The sequence below is a fragment of the Lissotriton vulgaris genome, chromosome 4_1 (assembly GCF_964263255.1).
Source record: "Lissotriton vulgaris chromosome 4_1, aLisVul1.2, whole genome shotgun sequence".
In the NCBI taxonomy this organism is placed as follows: domain Eukaryota; kingdom Metazoa; phylum Chordata; class Amphibia; order Caudata; family Salamandridae; genus Lissotriton; species Lissotriton vulgaris.
Window position 1 is genome coordinate 1,767,723,096 of NC_141691.1, and position 24,265 is coordinate 1,767,747,360.

The following is a 24,265-nucleotide window of genomic DNA, read 5'->3' on the forward strand; positions in this document are numbered from 1 at the left end:
GTCTCATATAGTACAATTCATCGAGACCATCATCAGGACACGTGTTGTGGTGACTTGTTTTCCTGCGTTTCTATGGTCTGCTGTTGCATCATTGATTTCAATGTGTCATCTCGTGTGCTCTGTGGTATTAAAACAAAGGTGCAGCAAGATCTACCAGGTCCCAAGAGGAGCTGTTGTGTTGTGCTGGTGTATGACTACTAAATGCTAGCTATTTGGAGCAAGGTGATAGTCTTCGGGCTAAACTTATTAACTTAACACAATGTGCTCTATTACACTTAACAGGCGTCAGTAATCCATACCTTAAAACATGATTTCGCAGAACGAGTAGGTTGTGAGTGATGGTATTTTGTAAGGTGATGATACACAGAGTCAACTCGCTGAACAGTCCAATAATGTGAATGACTTGGTTATTCAATGGCCTTCTGCAGACTCTATTTGGCAATTAGGTGCATTTTATTGTAAAGCTTGTACCACAGTCTGCCTCGGCGGGAAACTGCGGGTTAACTTTTGACTGTGTGTTGAGGTAGCATAGTTGTGTTCGCATGGGACACCCCTGTTGTAGGATTACCACCAATGCTACCAAAAACCCTTGCTGTTCTTGTAATGCTGAATCTGTAACCTAGATGACCTGCTGTTTAATTGGGGTGTACTGTGCCTCACCTGAAAATCTAAAACATGCAATACACCATAAACCGATTTATTAAAAAGAAATATTCTGCCATTTGGACTTCACCAAGACTCTTTATTAAATAACTCTTTCCGATCCGGAGAAGTTTAAAAAGTGCTTTGGAAATTTTTGGGCTCAATGTGCTCGTTCTTCCTGCAAAAGTGTCCAGGCCAAAGTACCACTGAGAAAGTGTCTGTGTCGGCTCAGTGCACTTGCCTACACATTTTTTATTAAATATTCATTTTGTTTCTAAATTAGTTTAAAAGGAGTTTTATTTTAGTATACCAGGAGTACCTCATTAACACCATGCGCGCTAGGGGAATTCCGCTCGCACGCTGGGTTTTGCGGAAACGCACTTTACATGACGAGCTGAGCTCGTCATCAGCGTGCGAGGAGGCTACGCCATGACGAGCCCAGCTCGTCATCAGCGTCGAAGGGGTTAATCTCTACATGAAGTACAGCGAAGGTCCATAATAATATGTCTCATATACTAATACCCTGATTCTGTCGTGTTTTACAGTGTAGGATGTCATAATTTTTTCTAACCGACGAGAATGTCCTCAAGCACAGTCATCTGCATTATTTAGTGAGTAGGTATTTTGTGTGGAAGCTATTTATTCCCTTTTTATCACATTTTTGGTAGCAAATGTATTCCCTCTGGACAATATCCTACCCAATATTCTTAAATGTGTTATTGTGACAGTGACTTCAGTTTGACTCCCATGTTACTTCCCTGCCAAAGTACATGCATAACTAAATACTTATAAAGTCCCACAAGCAAGACCTATTGGCTATGCCAATGCTTATTTTTATTGTGTATTGAATTAATAAACAGCTGTTGTACTCATCTCTAAATTCGACTGACAGTGCCACCATGTGGCAGACTGTCATAAGTGCCAGTGTTGACAATTAAGTGCAGGTGCTGAGCACTGGAAATCACCTGCTCAAATTAAGCACTGGGCTTCTATTGGGCTCTATAGCCATGTCCTTAACTTTAGGGGCATAAACACAGATCTGTTCTAGAACAATGAATGCAAAATATTTTTACATTATCCAAGTCAGCGATTTAGCTCTTGTTTATATTTCACGTTTTACTTAATCTTGCATTGCCTAATAGTGTTAGCTATAGAGTTCTGGTGTTGCGGTTGAAGGTAGTGCTTGTTTGTCATTGTGCCTGTCACTGGGTCAAAAAGGTGTTCAGAGTACATGATCATCAAATCATTGGCCTCCTTGTCCTCTCTGCAGAGGAATGGTCTCTGTTGCAATTGTGATTCTGTCCAAATGTGTGTGAAAGAGGTACACTAACAAGGAGACAGTAAAGGAATGTGCAGTGCTTACAGGTGAGGGTCGATTAGATAGGCACATCAGTGGAACAGCCTGAATTGAAAGGCATGTAGGGCACATCAGGGTGATCAATGTAAGCTGAGACAAACAGGAAAAAAGGGACACCACTGTGTCACCAAAAGTAGTAAACAACAAGTCAACAAGTCAGAACCAAATGAGGTGTGAGTTGAAACAAGGGCCTTGACATAATTACAAGCGCACATAGTGCAGTTTTCTGGCATTTTGTTTCAGGCATAACCCCTTATGTCCTGATGGTGATTCCTACATCTAGTTAAGGGATCGAAACGTCCTAGACCCTAGTACCTTGACTCAATTTGTTGTAATCCGTACATGTGAGCATAGGTACTTATTACTTGTGACGTGGCCGTTTTGTTCTCATGTTAGTCACATAGAAAAAGCCTGAGCTTAGAAGTTTTCAGAATTTCTCTCTTGTGCATTCTCCCACTTCAATGGCTTTTACTTTAATGTATTAAATACATATGATTTTCAGTTTTGGATACCAGACATAGACTTCATTGTAGCTATATTATCAATGTGTTTTGTAATTTCGCACGCAAGGGACTCTTGTCCTTTAGAAATACTTATGCCCTTGGTCCCTTAGTACCTTTGGGTGTCCCTTGTCTCTTACTATTTAGAGACACTAAAGACCACTAACCTCTCCACAGACCCCAGTAATGTTTAAGTCACAGGCTCACAATGTCAGAATTGAAAATGTTCAATATTAAGTATTTACAACAAATGCATTGTTGTCAGTCATTTATCTTCAACAGCTAACAACAATTGACAAAGCCAATAGTCCTGGCGGCATTTAAAGGTGTGACAGGTGTCGTGTTATATATATATATGGATGCAATAATAGGAAGTTCAAAGAAGAATCAAAATACTAGTTGGGTGGCACACTGTGGGAATGACAGAAATGTAGACTGCGTGTTAAGCCACGCCCTTGATCACATAGGCCACGCCCCTTTTTGAGTCCACCACATTTTCATCCCACTTAAAGCCCTGGCCAAACGCTAAAATAATCAATGAATATTTAAAACAGAGAGAGGCTAAACCTGTGACATAAAACAGCGAGAAAACATAGAAAGATGGGTTTGGTCAGCCACCAGCACAGTCGAAATGGTGATTGTGAATTTTCATCTAGGAAAGGAGTAGTGAGAAGGGGGAAAGGAGAAGAAAGGAGTAGACAAAGAAATGGATGAAATACTGAGAGGAGCAGGTGGGACGATAGGAGAGCACTGGGCAGCGGAGGGCGTAAAGGTAAAGGAGGAAGGTGAGGGTGCCAGGAGCAGGGGAGGGGTGAGGGGAGGAGGCGGGGAGGGCTGCAGGGGGAGGGAGGGGACGGCGTACAGCAGCACAGAGATTTTCCTCCAACCCATGAGGCGGAGCCGGCTGCTCCTGCGCTGGAGTCCCCCTCGGTGGCAGCCCCTGACAGCGCTGCGTCCGGGGAGCGGGACCCCGGATCCCGTGCATGGTGCACGGCGCCGCCGCCTTTGCTGCGGTGACCAGGCCCTGCAGCCAGCGGCGCTCCGGGCACCGCCATGGGCTGCGGGGGGAGCCGAGCCGATGCCATCGAGCCCCGCTATTACGAGAGCTGGACCCGCGAGACCGAGTCCACCTGGCTGACCAGCACGGACACCGAGGTGCCGGCGGGAGGCCCGCAGGAGGACAGCAGCACCCCGGAGGCCAGCCCCAGGGACAAGAAGCAGAGCGCGCTCTGCCCGGGTGAGCAGCGCGAGGTGCGGCGGCGCAGAGCTGGTCCGGGAGCCGCGGCGCGGGGAGCGGAGCCCGGTCCGGGGACCGGAGCGCGGTGTGCGCGGCTCTGGAGCAGGGACGCAGCGGAGCCAGGGGTGGGCTGTGAACTGGGGCAGTCTGGGGCAGATCCGCGTTATACTGCAATGGATGAAGCATCCCCTATACCACAGACAATGCCCACAGCAGGGCACCGCACAGCATGCAAAGCACCCCATGCTTCATATGCAACACCTCGCTTAGCACGCGTCATGCAGGGCACATCATATAGCACACGCCGTTAGCTACATATCATTCCACACAGCCCACCGCATATCACACACAGTCTACACAGCATACACCACACATTATACACATCACATACCACACATCAGATGCCACATATCCTGTGTTCCACACACCCCACCGCATACCACACACTTACACCACACACCAGTCTACACATCATACACAACACATTATACACATCAGATACCACATATCAGTGTTCCATACAACCCACCGCATATCACACACTTATACAACACAGCATCAGTCTACACATCATACACCACACATTACACACATCATACACCACACATTACACACATCATACACCACACATTTTACTCATCACATACCACACATCATATACCAAACATCATATGCCACTTATCAAATGTATCCCAAACACCCTACCTCGGTTCATGCACATGGTATACTGTACATCAAATAGCCACACCATATTCCCTATATAACACCATTTTTTTTCAAACAAACTTTATTGGGATTTTACACACTACAGATGAGCGAGATACTCGCGCTCTACTGCTTTAGCAAGCTTTAATGTTCAACATTTAGTCACGGTCATTTGCAGTCACCCCTGATAATAAAACAACCCCAGCCCCCCCTCCCTGAGCCCCTTCTTTGCCTTGTGTGTGAAGCCTATCGCACTGTTTGCGTGTGCTAACTGTCGGCTGAGACGAGGCGGGGGTCGTGTGATTCCCCTACAGTGACTGAGTCCCTCTAGGTTACGGTAGCGTCTTGGAGCAGCCTCAGTTATCCGAGGGTCTCTCTGAGGGGTTGTTGTTACTGACCCCGCTGGTGATGTGGTGAGAGTGTCAGAGTCAGGACTGGTAAAGCTATCCACTAGTGTGTCCCAGGCTCGGCGGGTCAGCAGTGCCACCCCTCGTCTGGCTTCCCTAAAGAGTAGTCTTCCCTCGCATCCCTCCCACTTCTCCATCCGCCTCCTCTGTGCAGCTATGTGCGGTCCCCTCGGCGCCTTCCAGTGCCTCGCAGTTTCCCTTTGGCCAGGGTGAAGGCCTGGTCTTGAAATGTGTGATCTTCTTTCTAGCAGTGCGCGGGAACCATCCCAGGAGACAGTGGCTGGCGAGGCAGGGACCTCTCTGCCTACAGATGTTGCTACTGCAGTCGTGACCTCCCCCAAAAGACGCCAAGAATGGGACACGTCCAGGACATGTTTAGAACGTGTGCTCCCTGTTCCCCAAACATGGATCAAGCCGCGTTGGCCGTCTGCAAGTACCGCTGGATAAGCTCTGGTGTTAGGTGCCCTATAAAACACCATCATGTATACATGACACACCATACCACATATTTATCACTCATTATACTCCACACCACATGCCAACCACCAGGATGCATATTATATTCAGGGTCCTGGAATTATGGGGCAGGGGAGCATCATATTATGTGGCAGGGTTTACTAAATTATGCAGCAAGAAATAATTTTTCACATGATAATACTGTCTGGGCAAATATTTCACGTTAATATTGCTGTTGTAACTACTAAATACAGCAACGATCGCCTAAAAGATGACAGTTAAGCTATGCGAAAGGCCTTCCACTGCTCCACGCTTTTAGTAACTTTTGATCCATTGGACCTAGAACATTTTGGGGGGTTAAAATCTGCAGATTATGCAGCAGATAATGGACTACGTAGCAAATGCGGCAGCTCCATAATTATACTAAAATAGTAGCGGCCGGATAATTGCATAGTTCCAGTGGCCCAGGTTATATTCCACGCATATACCACACTACAGCCCACATCAAGTGCTACACATTACATATAGGGCGATACAGAGCACACCAGCTACCATATATCTCACATGTCATACACCAGACCATACTTTACTCCAGCGGTGTAACGCAAAATGATTAGGGGCCCCTGCAGAATGTGCAGAGGGGCCCCCGGAGTATCCACGAACTCGTGGAGATTCATTGGTCTTGGGCTGAACGGAGACCACCTGGCTGGGATGGGGCCCCTGGAGGGTGAGGAGCCCCACTTCGCCACAGGAGCTGTAGGGACAGGGGCTACGACCCTCCTTTATACATTACACATCACTTTAAGTTTCACACATCAGACAGAACATATGTTAGACAACATATCATATACTAAACATCAAATGCAGCGAATACTGTAAGAAACCCTTACATACACCACCCCACATGCAAACCCTGCCACACAGACTAACACACACCCTACCCCGTACTATAATTCACACTATAGCACACACACACATACGCACACCTTCAGACAGCAACTCACTTGATGCCAAAGACAGTTCTCTAAAACATAAAGTGCCTCGTGTCTCGGCCGGTGCATGCACCTGTTGCTTGTGTGCAGGTTAGCGAGGCCGAGAAACTTCCTCACACACGCCCGCACTCCGCTCTTCGACTCCCCCTGCCAGAAGCCGGAAGTGCGGCTGCCGGGCAGTGACCGGCGGCTCGGGGTCCACACTCAGCCTCTGCACTGAGGGCAGAGCGGCGGCTCTCAGCCGACCAGGCCGCGAGGACCGCAGCAGCATCAGGACCACCTCGGAGTAAGGGGAGCCTCCCAGTGGTTGCCGCCGCCGCTCAGGCACAGCACTCATCACATTGCATACCCTATTTACTTACCTCTCTTTTCGTAGGCTTTTATTTAAATAGGACCCTCTTAGCGCTCCTATTTTGGTGGAGAAGGTGTCGCAGGGGTGCTATAAACTACTTGTCTAGAATCACACTGTTTAGGTAAAAGTAGAAGCTGATATCGAATTGTTGCTTTGGGTGTTTGAGGGTGGACCACAGCCCCCCCTTCCTGCTGCTACTGTTATTAAATGTGGCTGCCAGCACGTTGGCGTCAGACAGAGGCCTGCTTTGCTGACTTTTTGGACTTGGTGTGAATCCGCCCTTGGCCTGCGCCCGCGCCTCACTCATGCCCACTGAATGTGGGTTCCTGCCCTACTCCTCGGAGCCAAATGGGCCGAGAAGCGAGCACTACCCTCCCGCCACAACCGCCACTGTCACCCCATCTTGGCGATTTCAACCCCAGGAGTGTGGCTACTATTGGTGCAGCAGGTGCAGTGGCGCCAGGACCGAGAGCCCTTAGGGGCCTATTGAAGTATGATATTGTCTGTATTTTACCACCGTCCCGGACCCATGGCACCCTGCCCACTGCTAGTAACCCTGGGTGCTTCTGTGGGAATCCCGCGGGCGCCCCTCACAGAGAAGCTGCGCTCCGTTGTCGCCATCTAAATTACAAATATTCTGCGCACGCTGCTGGAACTCATTCTGTGGGAAACAGAGAGGGTGCGACGAGCCACAGTGCACGCAGAGACCCGGGGTTGTGTGAAGCAGGCTGGTGAGTGTCAGCGCTGCCCTCTGCACGTGACGCACACCCCTCGCGAGAGGTCAGCCTGTGGGCAGGGTACCACGGGATAGAATCTCAACAGCGCCCACCCGACCGACCCCACTTATGCGGCGTAGCGCGGGCAGCTGCGGCCTCTGGGGCCCGCTCTGACCGGGGGTATCGTCCTCTCCATGGCATGAGAGTGCAAGAGGTGTGTGTGTGGGGGGGGGGGGGGGTTAGGGGGAGCCTCCACAAATGAAAGAAGACCGCCCGCCACCCTCTGCGGAAAAATCATCTGTACCACTCCGAATGTTTCTGAGGCTTCTAGGCACCCGTGTAAGTGCAAAATCAGAGCGCATACGTAATTAGACCATGCAATTAAAGTAAAAATGACAAAGAAAACAGACGACCATTGTATTTTGAAAATACCTTATAGAGTGATGCAGTAATACCTTGCACATTGCTATTTGGGACCTCGCGGCGCTTCAGGCTTACTGTTTGCCTGACTAAGATCCATGTCTCAGTGATCTACACGTCATTGGGAATTCTCAATTAAAAGTTAACATACGACAAAATATATACTTTTAACCCTGAAGAAGTCCGGTAACGGACGAAGCGCGTTGGCTATTTGGCTTTCGGCAATTTTAACTAAAGAAAACTGAATAAAAGACTGAAAATTGAAGAAAAGACTTTATTGTTGTCTCTTTGGGAAAACAACCTCGACATGTATTTAAGGATGCTAATATGAAATACTTGTTCTTTGATTGAAACTTGAAACTTTATTTTGAAGGGTGCAGTCCGAATCCCCAGTGCAGTTTTGTCGAGGAAGTAGAGTCTTTCTACTTTCTTTGTTAGGGACGTATAGGGATTACGTCCCTGGTTCTAGCACCTTCTATCTGGACTGAGGAATGGTATTCTATTAGTGGTGCATGCCTTGCCTTAATCCCTAAAATTGGTATAGTTAGAAAGTTAGAAACTGCATTTTATTTTACATTTCACAAATCTGCCCAGTGGCACTAAGGAATATGATACCATCGGCCTTTTCTGGCTTTTCAAGCAACAGTATGTTGCCCTGTGAAGCTTGTAGTTTTGATTTTAACATTTGCTTTATGAACTCAAAACACCAGCATGCAAAGTGCTGTTGTCTTAAGTGCCAGGACTAGTCAAATGTGATATACATGCAATGAAGCCACTTTCATGCTACATTTTAAGATTTTATAAAGTCACATATTCCATTTTAAAAACTGCTTGTTCACACATAAAACCCAAGGTAAACTTTGCACATTTATTTTGCGAGGGCTCACTCTTTCTTTCACATACTGTATTAAATAAACATGGGCAATTCAAATTGCTTGCCTTTTGTGTAGTGGAAAATGTTATTCCAGGTTTCACAGTACGAAAAGGTACAATATAGACAGTAGCAGTGCAACCTTCCCTAACACAAGCGGCAGAAGCTGAAGTAACATCATGCAGGTATATCACATATGCAACACAGGCACCTACAACAATAAAAGGGACTTTACAATATCACACAGCGGTAGTGGTGGTTTCGACAGTCGCACATCAAATTCTATAGTTTATTTTGTCTTTTTGTTGCTTCTAGTATCTCATTTTTTGAAATTACGGTGCCATTCAAGGTAACAGGAACATCCCACTACCAAGGATGTTGAGTCAACAGGTGTTTCTAGAAAACCTGTTGTTACAAATGTTAAAAAAATTGTACCTCAGCACTTTAACATTTAACAAGAGCAGTTTTTTTGTATAGTAATTGAATTTAATCAAATGGCCTGTTTGAAAGATCCTACATCAAAGATTACTTTTTTAATGAGTTATCTCACAGGTAGGAGAGCATGAAACAAGCATACATCATTTAGAGAGAAGAAAACATCAGCGAATATATTTTCTGTATGGTATAATGTTATTCGACCCAAAATTCTTTCTTTTTTCAAATACTATATACAGTTCAAAGCACAGTACATATAGTTTCAAATTCAAAGCACAGTACATATAGTTTCAAATTCAAAGCACAGTACATATAGTTTCAAATTCAATGCATAGTTTGAAAATTTGATGTTACATTGGAATGTTCTTCGCTTTGAGCACTGTGAGCAAATATGTAAGCCAGAATGAAGGTCCTAATCCTAGAGCCTTCCAAGTGATGGTAGTTGGGAAGCAGCCAGAGACAGCCGACACGTGTTTCGTTACTATGCGTAACTTTCTCAAGGCTGTGAACAGAGGTTGGCAAAGAAATAGCGCTCATTAAATACTTTGTTTGGTGTGCATGTCAAAATAGAAACATTCTACAATTCATATGTAGCTGATTAGTGTTTAAGGGAAACTCAGTGCAGTGATGTTCTCTTATGGTGATATATACAGAAAAGTGATTATCCAGTCATTCCTGTCAATGGCAGTGAACACACGGAAGGCTTGTGAAACTGTGTTGGTCCAAAGAGTGACTGAAAGGAAAAGAGAGCCCAAATGTGACTGAGAGGAAGAGAAGTGTGTCTGAATATACAATAAGGAAGAGCCATTCTCCAAGAATATAGAGGCCCAAGAATTATAGGCCTGAAGATTATGAATAGCTAGTGTAAGTAGCGAGTACCTTATTTCTTGTGCTGATAGTCTATCACAGTGAAGAAAATGAATTCAATAGCCGAAGCGATACATAGAGGTATTTTATTGGTCCTGTAAAAATAAGTAAAAATGAACATATAGTGGCATCCCTGTTTGGGTATCTTGTCACTAATGATTTTAAAGTCTGAATGTACAGACACTAGAGGCAAACAGTGGATACCTTAATTTTTCATATTGAATTTCCAACCCTTATGGAAATTTATCTCAGGAGCTGGATCAAGCGACAATTCTGTTATTAAGGGACCTGTGAGAAACGCCAGACAAGGAATAATATAGCGGATATTAACTTACTGAATAGCAATTGTCAGTCTTTGTTGTAAAAAAACAGGGATACTAGTTGTCCAGTCTCCTAGTAATGTATTCCTGAGTTTGGGTGAGTTATATCTCTTATAACGGCATTTTTATTCTACTTTTGTTAAAATGTTAGACAATATTAAGATTGTGTGTGGGTGGGATACTTTTTTTTATTGGTGTCTCCCTGAAGAAGCTCTACTGGCTCCTCTCTCACACTATTAAAGCACTACATAAAACTGACCCAGCATACCTCAATAATCACATATCCTATAAGAAACTTTCCAGACACATCATCTCGCCCGGACTCTTACTTGCACACATCCTGCGCATACGGGAGACCAGATCTGGTGGTCGAGCCTTCTCCTACATTGCTCCTAAAGTGTAGCACGACCTGCCACTACACATAAGAGCCTCCTCCTAACTTCTTGAATTCCGCATGGATCTGAAGACCTGGCTTTTCCACTAGTCCCACTAGGCCCTAGATTTGGCTAGACTCACACCTGCTCAGCTCTAGAAATCGTTCCTGGGTGATAGTGCACGCTAGGAATCTGTGTAACATAACACAACCTACCACAAGGTTAAAAATAGGAGGTTGAGTAACCGACCCTACCTCTCTTTTCCATTGACAAGTTTTAGTACTTGCATATTGCCCGTATGGGTCAAGCACCTTCCTCGGGACTATAGATATCTCAAATTAGATTTTAAAAAACATTCCCCGGTTCACAGGGCAGGTTTTGTAAGTTCATTCAATATATCTTTTGTTTTTTTTATAAGATGGGGCAACAGCAGTACAAACACCCTTTTGTCTTAGAACAGGTACACCATGGCCAACACACTGCAAGTTTCCCTCTTTCAGAAGCAACAGGTACAGCTATGGTGGAAGTGGTGCAAGCTTTCTCCATCACAGGACAATTAAAAATGAGGCAGTAGCATTGATAGCTCTCCTTCCGCGCAGAAAAGGTGCACCAAGGCAGTAGCAAAGCAGGCTTTTCTCTCTCGTAGATCACAGCAAGTGCAAACTCTCCTTCCCCGGAGAACAGATCCAACAGAGCAGACTAGTACACGTTTTCTTTGCTCAGAGAACATGTAAATTACAGCATGAATGTCATGTAGGTTACAGACAGACCTCTGCAGGTGCTCAACTCACATGTATAGGTGGATGAGTGCGTGAAGATGCAAGAACTGACACTATTCATTTAAATGGCATTCCACGTGAGCATCTTGATGGCCCTGATGCTGTTACTTGGAAGCCTGCAGTTTGTGCTGATTCTTTGGATTTCCACATATTGAGAAGTAGACATTGCCGAGTGGATCATCGTTATTTGGAGCAGTCCAACCACACCCTAAAAAAACTATGCTTTAGACAAGCACACAGGTGCCAACTCTGAAAGTGGTTTGGATGCACACACACCAGAAGCGGTGCAATGCCAGCCTCAGTGCTGCACCGTTTCAAAAAGTTGAGATTCAGCACTGCACCAAATAGGAAAGAAGTGAGAGAATTCTCTTATGGGTGGAGTCAAACCCACTCTATGCAACATTGCAAAGTTTAGAGAATTAGTAGCAATACATGTTAGACAACTTAGGTGTAAAGCCAGACCCAATTAACTCACCTAACATCCAGAAGAATGCGTAGTGTCCACAGCCCAGAAGAGGGTGAAGTAAACGTAGCCGTATTGTATTGTATTGTAATTGCATTTATATATCACTTACTACCCCTGACCAGGCATTGAAACACTTTTTTGGTGAGTAGCATGCCACTCCTGAGCTCATAAAGGATTAGTGGTGAATTAGTATAGTGAAATATGAAATTAATTTGAGCAGTGGATATGTTAGTCTGTTATTTGGATTAAGAAAGATAGTGGAGGGATAGAAGAGGGAAAAGGTTTGCATTTATGTTGCGCTTGTTACCCCTGATGAGGTGTTGAAGCGTTTTTAGGCTAGTATAATTCTACTCCAGAACCAAAAAAGGACTAGGGGTGATATAGTCTGGGGAAATATGAAATTAATTTGAGTGGTGGACATGTTAGTCTGTTATTTGGATTGAAAAGGAAAGTTGAGAGATGGAAGAGGGAAGGGTTTGCATTTATATAGTGCTTGCTACCCCTGATTGGGTATTTAAGTGCTTTTTGGTGGGTAGCACGCTACTCCAGAACCCAAACAGGATTATTGGGGAATTAGTAATGGGAAATATAAAATTTATTTTAGTGATGGACATGTTAGTCTATTTGGATTGAAAAGGAATAGTGGAGTGATAGAAGAGGGAAGGGTCTAGAAAGTGCTCTTTTTTTGGAGTTCATAGTTGTAGGAGGGGTGTGCGATGAGTAATTGGGAGGTGGAGGGTGAAGAGTCAGGGGGAAGGGTTTAGAAAGGCTTGTTCGGGAGATATGAAAAGTTAAAGAGGTATGAGATGATGCAAGGAGGTGTAGAGGAGAGAAGAGTCTAGAAAGGGTTATTTTGGGGATCATAGTAGTGGTATGAGGTTTGGGATAAATGAGAGAGTGGAGGGTCATGATATATTGATAGAGGTATAGGGTGAGAAATTGTGTAGTGCATTGGAAAGAGTAGTAGAATGAGGTTTGAGATGAGTCAGAGAGTTGAGGAAGGGGATATATTAAGAGTGGTATAGGGTGAGAAATAGCATAGTACATTGGAGCGAGTAGTAGGATGAGGTTTGAGATGAGTTAGAGTGGATGTAGAGAATACATTGTGAGAGATATAGAGTGAGATATAGGGTTGTACATTGGATATGCGGAATTAGAAGCAAAGTAATAAATATAAAGATACATAAGTACATGGAAGGTATATATATGCATAAGGAAAGTAATATATGTAGATTAAAGTTACATTTAATATACTCAGACATTCAAGTGTTGATGTTCTTTAAATTCATTTATTTGTTTTTATTTTTAGTAATTCAATAGTGAAGTAATTGTGAATAAATAGTTATGATAAGAAGATTTACTTATTTATGCAGTCACTTATAAACATGTTAAACATATAATAATGTAACTATAAGTAATATGTACATTTTTTAACCCCTTCGACGCTCATGGCGGAGCGGTTCCGTCATGAGCGCCGGTTGGGCTGTGCTTATGATGGAACCGTTCCGTCACGACCACGCCTATTTTTTAGAACCTTCAGCACAGCGCGAAAATTCACGCCCCGCTGAAGGTGTTAAGCAGAACTAATGATTATCTATATCTTTAAAAGCGTAATTATATACATGTTTATACAAAGCGATACACATCAAAAGTACAAATAAATGCTTATAAACAGAGGTATATGCTGTATATTTCTGTTTGCTACATGGTGGTTATGGGGGAAGAGCCAATTCTTGAGTAGTCTTCTGAAGATAAGGTGGTTATCCGTGGATCTTATGTTCGGGGGTAAAGAGTTCCATAGTTTGGTTGCTTAAACAGAGAAAGATGTTCCATCCATGTTTTTTTTCATGTATGGTGGGAGTTTGAGGCGAGGTGCCACTCTAGAGTGGAGGTTCCTTTGTTGAATGTATTTTTGCGATTTTATTCCTGATGAAGAGTAGTCCTGTTCCATGTATCGCTTGAATGTGGCTCTTCTGGCAACGGGTAACCAATTTAGGGCTTTCAAGGCAGGGGAGATGTGGGTTTACAGCTTTAATTTCAATTCAATTCAATTCAATAATCTTTAATCGGATATAAAATATCCATAAAGCACAGGTCTAGAAATACCAGCAAAATACAATTTTTTGTTAAAAATATAATCTAAATAGATAAAAAGGAGATTATTGGATTACAAGGACTTCAATTATGACAATATATGCAAAACAACAACAGCAGCTTTAAATTGTAAGAGTAGTTTGGCACAGAATCTGAATCTGTTGTAGCCTTTTCCCAGTAGTTAAAGGTGATCCATTGTAGAGGTTATTATTGTAATCGAGTTTGGACGGAACAAGAGAAATGATCGCCTGGGCCTTGTGTGGAAATCTAAGGTGGGGGAAGATGCGTTGCAGTGTTTTTATAGTAACGAAGCTGGATCTTGCTAGTTCATCCTCTTGGGCATTCATTGATAGCTTGGAGTCCATGGTCATTCCAAGGTTTCTTACTTCCTTTGATACTTTAGGCGCTGTTCCCAGATCATCAGAAATGCGGCGAGTGGGTCATATGTTTTCCAATCGCCACATGTGAGCATTTCCATTTTGGAAGCATTCAATTTGAGATGACTTCATGTCATCCATTGATCCAGGGCTCTAAGACAACTGATAATTGGTGAGTTTCCAATGTCTTTGGGGCATTCCAGTTGAAGGAGTATATAGCACTTTATGTGAAATGGATTGATCAGTGACAGTAATGACTTCATGTAGATATTGAAAAGCATTGGTGAGATGATAGAACCTTGAGGGACCCCTGCTTTTGTGAGGTACGGTTTGGAAGAGAAAGCAGGGGGTAGGGGTGACTCTAGTTATGTTGTTATGGTAGGATGTGATCCAGTCTAGAGCAGTCCCCTCTATGCAGGCTGCATAGATTCTTTGTATCAAAGTGCCATGGTCAACCTTGTCAAAGGCAGCTGAGAGGTCCAAGAGAAATAGTGCAGCAATCTCGATGAGGTCAACTATGTTCTAAGGTCATCCCAGATGGCAAAGAGGGCAGATTATGTGCCTCTTCCTGTAGAGAATCCCATTTGGTAGTCTGAAAGAATGACATTATCTTCAATGAATTGTGACAAATGTGCGAATGCTGCTCTTTCTATCAGTTTGCCCAGGAAAAGTGAATTAGTAATCCGTCTGTAGTTGTCAGGGTTAAGCAGTTCCAGGTTTGTTTTCTTTAATAATGGCATATGTGTAACTTTTTTAGTTCTTCTGTAATGTTCTGTAGTTAAGGAATTATTGATGATTCTTCTTACTGGTGTGGCAGCAGAGGTTGTTAAAAGAATTCTCTTGAAGGTTTGTGGTGGACACAGGTCAGAAGGACTGCTGGCAGGCCTGCTTGCTTTGACCAGGTCCATAAATTCAATGGGTGAAATTTGTTGGAAGGAATGGAGTGTCTAGGTTAGAGCATTCTCGGATTGTTGTTTTAAAAAAAGGGTCAGTGCTGGTGTTTATTCTTTGTTTTAAATATGAGTCCAATGTGTCTGCTTTGGCTGTGTAATGACTTTCCAGTTAGTCTATGAAATCTTGAGTAATGGGATGAGCTCCTTCTAGGCAATTTGGATTATAACATTTAGTGAGAATTTTGTAGAATTCTTTATTTGCACATTTATTAATTGGAATTCTGTCTGAATAGTACCTTTTCTTAGTTTTTTTTAGGTAGCTGACTTGTATAATCTGTTAGGTTTCTGTAGGTGAAATTTGTCTTGATTGGTGTTTGTTTTGGGCCAGGCACATATCAGATTTCTAATTTGTTGTTGTATCTCTTTTATCTCTGTATTTCTCCAATGTGCCTGTTTTCTTTTATTTTGTTCTGTAGTTTTTAGTGGTATTAGGATATCAAAAGCTTCCTGTAGCTACTCATATAGTTTGTGAACAGAACATGTTGTGTTGAGATCTGTACTGGAAGTTAGCTTTGTTTCTAAGTGTTACAAATTGAGTTTGTTCCACAGTCGGTAAGTGGGTGCACGTAAGGTGGTTTTAGGTGCTTTGCTGTGTGTTGTATTGTGTTGGAAAGCAAGCAAATGGTGGTCTGACCATGTGAGTGGAGTTATTATTTGAAAGGTAACTAGTTCTGTATTTGCAAAAAGGACATCTAGGATGCAACCAGCAATGTGTGTGGGTTTTTGCCAGATCTGATGTAGGTCCAGCGCGTTCAGGCCAGTGATTGTTTTTAGATGGGGCATATTGGATTTGCCAAACCAAATGTTGAGGTCCCCCAGAATGCCTAGGTTGGAGTGTAGTGCTATCAGGGTTGAAACTGTGTCTAGATGTGTGTCTGGGAATGTTGCATTGCTAGGTGGGGGTCTATAAAGGAGCCGGGCGTCACAGGAGGAAGATGATGATTGGTTGCATCTGGTGAAGAGGGTCTCACAACCTTGTATGGAGATGTCTCCTGTTTTACTGATATTTACTGTTTTCTTGAACACACAGCTAGGCCACCTCCTCTTTTGCCTATACGATTCTGCGTGATAGTTTGATAGCCTAGAGGAATCGCTTCTTGCAAGACTGGAGCCATATCGTCTCCCAACCATGATTCAGTTATGAAGAGTATGTCAGGTTTCGTGTCAGTGAGAAGGTCGTAGATGTGATGTTTGTTTTTTGAGAGCGATTGAGCATTTATTAGTAGACAGTTTAGAGAATGTGCTTTGGTGATAGAGGGATTTTGTTTTGTAGAAGAGTGAGCAGTATTTTGTGGGCTTGTAGCAGGTGTGCCCTTAGTGTCAGTATTAGATGTATGAGGATAGCAATTGTGTAGCTGTTCTGTATCGTGCTCCTCATCCAGCAGGCTAAGAAGGCATTTTGATGGGTCTGCGTGTGTAGGTGGGGGAGAAGGTGGTTGAGAGTGAGTTAGTGAGCTGTGTTGTTTTTGCAGTGTAACCTTATTGTGCAGTAGACATGGAGCAGTGAAGGTATGAGGAAGGGCATGTTGCTTATTTTGTTTGCGTCTGTTTAGGGAGGAAGGTGTATGAGTTAGTGATGGTGGTGCAGCATATGTGTCATGTAGTAAGGTTCTAAATTGTCCAAAGGATAAGAGGTGGTTAAAAGAGAGTTGCTGTGTTGCTGTTTATGTGTTAGGTGTGGGGGAAGAGAGAAAGCTTGGTATTGGAGTTTGTTCATGATGTGTAGCGTGTGTAGTCTGGAAGGTGGGAGTGGGTGTATGTTTGTAGTATATTATGAGATGTTGTGCGTGAGAGATTTTGTTGTGCTGCTGTGTGTGTTATATTTTGTCAGGAGACTGAAAATTTGTTGTAGGATCAGCACATTATTTATTTCCTCCATCCTCCATTCATGATTGATGCCATAATAGCAATAGTTTAACTTGTAAGTAAAACACTACACCAGTCGTCATTACAATGCTGAGTGACTCTAGGTTTCCTAGAGAATAAATCCTGCATCCAGACAACTCCCTCCTCATTGTCACCATTCCCCTTCAATCAATCATTGGATCAGGAGTTTATGTAGCGCAGCTACTCACCCGTGAGGGTCTCAAGGCTCCAAGACTTTACCCCTTTCACTTTTATGTTCACCCTGCATTCACAGCGATCACACTACACTCGCACGGCTCGCCATGCACTCATGCCATTCACCCTCCTCCTTACCTGCACTCACACGAGCACACTGCTCACCCTGGAGGCACATGACACTCCACTCACTTGTCACTTTTGCTGCTCACCCTACTCTCACAGCGACGATCACACTGTACTCACTCTGTTACCCTACACTTGTAGACTAGTGTGGCTCACTGGTTAGAGCGGCAGACCCTGATGCAGTAGTCTGGCCGGCACCAGGGTTCAATTCCCGCCTCGGCGGGTCTCGGGCTCAATTTCCTCGGACCTGATAATTCTCGCCTCTGTGCCTATTCTGATCATGAGCCCCACTCTGCACATCTGGGCAATAGCTTGCTTAATCTCTACAACGGCCCCAACAACGCTGAGGATGCCTGACTTCACCTTGGGGGTGCCCAGGAGTGGGCTCCTCACAGGGAAAGGCCAGGAAGGGTTCCTCTGCGGTATTCGTACAAGCGCCGAGATGCCTCCGGGTAGTCGTGCGCTATATAAGTGCGTAATTATCCTTTATCCTTATCCTTTATTCTCCCCCCACTTACCATGCGGTCACATGAGCACACCTCTCACTCTGCACTTACAATCATCACACCACTCACATGCACTGATGCTTTTCACCCTGCACTTACACAAGCTCACTACTCACCCTGTGCTCATGTGACATTTCAATCACCAATCCTATTACTCACACAGGGGGTCAAATGGAAGTTTGTAGCACATAAAAAAAGAGGGCTGGTGTTACCTATCCTATGTTACGTCCAAATCAATATAACTCACACTAAATATAGGATAATGAACTTACTATAAATTAAATAAAGAGCAAAAAGAAGACGGTGTGTGTGTAAACCCTCACTCACCCTAGGTTGACATGCTTCATCATTGGGGTCCTCCAAACACACTGGGACTGCAAGGTACCTAGTGTGGGCTTCAACTTCCCCTTAGGGAAGGAGCTGGAGTCTTCTTACCAAGCATGTGAGTGTGTCTACACCTCAAAGGTGTGAATGAGGGGCAGAGTGCGAAAAAGAAAAATTGTCATGTGTAAGTCTAAAACTATCTCAGGAGGCACTAATAAACTTTATTCAAATGTCCCACTGGATAGAGTTAAAAACATTTTTTTAGATTCTTCACAATTAAGCAGAGTGACTCGAAACCATGGTCCTGATGAATGCCCCGAACTAAGTATTTTTCAAAGCTAACAAACAATCAATTATTAGCCATGTATTGGAATTTATCCATCATTATTTATTTCTTTTATGCAAAAGTTATTTAGACAACACAACCACAATGAAAAAACTTTTGTTATATATATGTATAAAGAACAATCAAGAAGGAATTTTTGGGGGTAAGACATACACTCCATACAATAGACACTTGAAACATATATTCACCCTCCGGGTGCCCGGTACGCACGGACCTCCGAGCGGCGTTCCGTTTGAAGCAGCTTGAGATTCCTGATTAAGCCTGTGGCATACTGCCGCGTATCTCACTCTCTGTCCCCCGCTGAAACCAAGTTAAGGGTTGAAAATAACCACCGCCAGGCTACATTTAAGCCACATTACTGATACTTTGAACTATACGGCGACTTGCTGCTGTTCTCGAAAATAACTTCCCCAGGAGACACGCTTTCACACAGACCATTTTGCAGACATCTTTTCCTTTTTCTTGAGAAGTAACACCATAAAGCCTTGAAACACTCAGATTTTCTATCTGGTCCTGATGAGAATCGGACAAAGGGTCCGGTTCGAAACGCGTCGACCTTGTTTGTTTGGCTTGTTGTCAGAATAATTGTATATATTTGTACTAAAAAACTGTTATATATTAAGTATTCTAAAAAACAGTTTTGCTTTTTTGTTTTTTGTGAACAGTTTATGGATTAAGTCATTGACCATTCTGCTTCCCATGTTGTCTATTGTGCTATATGTTTGGTATATTGTAAGTTGAAAGGAATGCAAGTATGACTGGAAAACGGATGCTTTTTGAGTGAGGGTGAATATATGTCTCAAGTGTCTATTGTATGGAGTGTATGTCTTACCCCCAAAAATTCCTTCTTGATTGTTCTTTATACATATATATATATATATGAAAAGTTTTTTCATTGTGGTTGTGTTGTCTAAATAACTTTTGCATAAAAGAAATAAATAATGATGGTTAAATTCCAATACATGGCTAATAATTGATTGTTTGTTAGCTTTGAAAAAGGTTTGTTTAGAATTGGACTCAGTATTGGCATCTTCTTTGTTGATTCTAGTAATAGACTCTGCTTTACTGTAGGTGATTCAAAGCCCTTGTTCGTTGTTTTGACCGAACTAAGTATTGTCAGCTAGGGCAGAACCATGTTGACCACCACGCAGGGTAGACATCCAACCCTGTATCCTGTTACTTTTTAACTCTATCCAGTGAGACATTTGAATAAAGTTTATTAGTACCTACTGAGATCGTTTTAGACTTAAACATTACAATTTTTCTCTTTTCGCACTCTGTCCCACATTCACAACTCAGAGGTGTAGACACACTCATGTGCTTGGTAAGAACACTCCCGCTCCTTCCCTAAGGGGAAGTTGAAGCCCACACTGGGTACCTTGCAGTCCCAGTGTGTTTGGAGGAACCCAATGATGAAGCATGTCACCCTAGGCTGAGCGAGGTTTTATGTCCATTAACAGGTTATGCCCACCTGCACACACACATACAAGTAATATACAATCACCTATCACTCTCACTCTGCAATTTCACTCAAACAAGCACATCTCTCACCATGCATTAATTCCTCCCACTCTGCACTTTAATCTGCACCCAAACTGAAATATCACATCACTCAACCTACAGTCACTCCTCTCACCCTACTCTCACACTGTCACATCACTCAATGTGCACTCACATAGGCACGCCTGTTACTCACACAGCTTTCCCTTCACTCACACTCACATGGGCACATCACTCATTCTGCACTCACACCACACAAATAAACACAGCACTCACTCTGAAGTCACACCACTCACCCTGCACTTCCTTCTCTCACCCTGCACTCACATGGACAAACCTCTCAGCCTACATTCATACAGGCACTCTGTTCATCCTGTCTGCACACAGGGACAATGGTCTGCCAGAGCTCATAGGGACACACCACTCAATCTGCACTAACTCCTCTCATCATGCACTCACCAGTCACTCACCCAGATCACCCATCACTCTTGTCGCTCACCCTGCACCACATACAGGCACACCACTCCCCCTACATTTACTCTGCTCACACCACCCTGCTACCTCCTCTCACTCTGTATACACACCTCTCACCCGACATTCACATGGGCCTTCCTCTCACATTGCATTCATGCAGCTCACCCGACACTCACATTGGCACATTTTACACCCTACACTCACACCACTCACTCTGCACTCACTCACACTATTTACCATTAGCCAGCACTTACATGAGCACACCTCTTACCCTGCACATATAAAAATAACACAACTGTCATGAATATAAGCATATTTCCACAAAGGGATCCACAGAATACGTGCACCTTCAGTAGTACTAGATGCCTACTTAATTCGATCTGCAACAACAGGGCTGGTGCAAGAGGGGAGAGTGGACAGAGAATGTGGGTTGGTGCGAGGAGGGAGACTAGGGCTCGGATTTTGGGGTATGGTGATGGATTGAGGATTGTGTGACACCTTCAGCCATTCCTGGCTTTCCATTCACCACAATGCTTGTTACACTTGTAACAAACATTGACTAGGCAATATATTATCATTTTTGAATAGCGTATAGAGAATATGTTTTTGTTAAGCTTCACTAAAAGGCAAGGCAGGTATAGCAGAAGCAAGCTTTTCTAACACAATAAAAGCAGATTGACTACTGGAAGCGTGAGGGGCAGTGTGTCTGTGTGCGAGTGTGACAGGGTACACATTTCAGAAAGAGTGCAAGAGATATAGTGAAAATGTGTGTGTGTGTGGGTCAGTGTATGTGTGCTATGTGTGCAAGTGTGCTGCTGGTCTTGCATTCTGGAGTTTATCCTTGCCTTATGGACAAGGGTGCTAATAGAATACAGATGGCAAACTTCAGGCCATGGCAGGCTTGTATTAAGACACCATCATTGGCTGTGGGGACTTTAAATGACTAATTGAAAAAGCTGCTAACTCAGTCATACCCAGTGGCAGGGACACAAATAACACCTGGCCAAAGGGCCTGACATATTGGGTGGATCAGAGCCGGACTGCGAACCAAAACTGGCCCTGGCAAAGTGCTCGGCCGGCCCCCCTCCTGAAGGAGGGGGGGTCCGGGGTGCGGCTGACCTCATTGCCAGTGCCGGTTTTCGGACGATTTTGTTACAGGGCCGATTTTGTAGTTATGCTGCAATTACGGCCCTGTTACAAAGACGGGCCCGAGGGGCCCTCACCCATGCAGCGCACCGGGGGATTGCCCGGTGCCCGCAACAGCCAGTCTGGGCCTGAGGTGGATCCGTAGCAAAATGTAGGAACTGATATTTGAGGTAACTCTTGTCATAAGTTTTCCTGCACTCATTTTATAGAGGTTGTCAATAGTAAAATGCTGACCATTGTATACTGTAGGGAATTTTTAGAGGTACCCATGGCTGTAGTATCCGTGGTAACATTTCTGGCACTGTAACATTAAATGTACTCCTTGGCATAAGGGGCTCACCCATGAAAAAATTATGACTTTGGTATAGTGGAAGTCATTCCTGACTTAAGACATTTGAAAAAAACACAATCTAGTCTAAGGAAAGACCAGGCTTCCCTGGTGCAGCCAGAAGGAACAGAAAAATAACATGAATGCCCATAAGAGCCTCCAGCTTTTTGAGCAAATTTGATCCCAAAAGTAAAATAATATTCTCCAGGGAAGAAGACTACTCTCCCTTAAATCATCTACAAGAAATCTATTAACTTGTTTTGATTGCTGGAATTTGGGGGAACTATCACACCCCACCATTTACATAGATATTTTTCCTCATATAATGGGTATGAGGTTAGCTCCCACCGCATTTCTGGAAATGCTTGTCCTGCCCCATAACTGGGAGCAGGACTGGCTTTAGGGCGGTGCAACTTGGTAGGGGGCGTGTGTTTAAAAATAATTTTTGGTTTAAAAGCAGGTGAACTTCCTTGCGCATCAGATAGTTTAAAGGTAACAATAAAAATATCAAGATAACTCTGGTGATTAATGTTGCTACCAGTGAGAGTTCTGAATTTTGTCTAGTTGCAGTTTTTGCTCAAGGTAAAGTAGCACAGAGGGTCAATGTGCCTGCTGCAAAGAATGTGTACCGTGCAGATCACAGAACCGAGGGCTTAATTATGATGACAGTGGGACCTCCACTGACAGCCCATCAGTGGCGGTCCCACCGCCATCGGACCCATGGTATCTGCCTGCCAAATTACAATGGTGGGCGGATGGGTAGCGGTCAGAAAGACCAACTGCCACGCATCCGACGGGCACCTTGAGCCCGCTGGTGAGTTGGAGGGGGATCATATCTCTACAACGGTGGCGGTGCCTACCAGGTACTGCTGTAGGGATTCTGGCATCGCCTTCTGCTCGCCTTTTCATGGCAGTGAACCTGCCATGAAAAGGTAGGCGGAAGGGGACTTTGGGGGCCCATGGCGGGCCCCCTTCCCCCCAATATGGGTACTCGTGGTGCCCCCCTACATATCCCTGCACCATGTGGCAGGAACCACATAGTGCCCACCTCGTTGCAGGTGTCCCTACTTTGTATTGCAGTAGGTGCTGCAGCCAGCAGCACCCGCCGCAATGCAAAGTATAGTCATTGCGACCCCCATGGTGGCGGTCGCATCAAAATGCCTATGTCTGGACCGCCAACAGCCTGTCGGGCGGTTCCGGGTTCCGATAGGGTGGCGGGATGACGTGAGTCCACCCACGATCCTAATCAGCCCTGAAGTGTTAGCGAACTATGAGAAGCACTAAAAGAAAATGAAATGTAGGTTAGAATGATGCTATGGAGAGATGAGCTGCACTGTTAGAGAGTGGTGTAGAGGGAATTCATGGAGAAGGAGGATATGGGGGAGCCGGGAGGAGTAAGGCAAGAAAGACTGTCCTAATGGCCGCCACCAGTGCTCGAGGCGGCCCTATCAGGGAGTACTAGCACCGTCCCCCCCCCCCCCCGCCCCCAACCCATCCACCCGCCCCCAACTTCGGGTCTAGTTTCACCCTGGCCGGCCTGAGGATTATGTTAGTTTATTTCTTGTTCCCTTGCGGTAGTTGCAGGTCTCGGAAGTAGGATTTCTGGGGCGGTGGTCCATCTGACTTTTATTTTGAAATGAAGGCATTATTATAATATGCTATGGGTGTTTTCAAGACGACTCCTGAAGCTGTAAATCCTAAAGAGACCTGTAGTATCAATGTCGGGATCTTTAATTCGTGAATGGAGAATCAGAGAGAAGGTGGCTGTTTTGGGTCCTTATCTGACAAGTAGCTGTTTGGCTGGGGGCATGGAGGTGCATCATAAATTATAATACAAACTAGTTATATGGCAGGTGTAGTGGCGTTTTGGCGTCTGCGAAGTGTCTAAAGAGCGCCCTCTGTCGGCGCAGACACGCTTTTGTGGTTGTGAGGCCAGTGTCCTCTCCCGGGCCTAGGGGTCTCTGCAGAGTCAGGGGCAAGAGTAATTTCAGAGGACGGTAGGGCTGTTTGAATACTGGTTGTCATGACAACAACGGACAGGGGATTGGTTCTTACAGGGCTTCCCGTTCCTGCAGGCGCGAGCAGAGCTGCAGCCAGTCCTGGAAACTGAGAACGCACAGCCACCAGGCTCAGA

At 44.5% G+C, this 24,265-nt stretch overlaps 1 protein-coding gene across 1 annotated transcript in view; it reads left to right on the top strand.

Moving 5' to 3' along the window:
* The first annotated feature begins 3,301 nt into the window (after positions 1–3,301).
* BAALC (BAALC binder of MAP3K1 and KLF4) overlaps positions 3,302–24,265 on the top strand; it is a 347,187-nt gene continuing 326,223 nt past the window's right edge. The window contains exon 1 of the mRNA XM_086967031.1: positions 3,302–3,736. Coding sequence (XP_086823157.1) covers positions 3,553–3,736 — 184 coding nt within the window. The 5' untranslated portion in view covers positions 3,302–3,552. The remainder of the gene's footprint in view (positions 3,737–24,265) is intronic.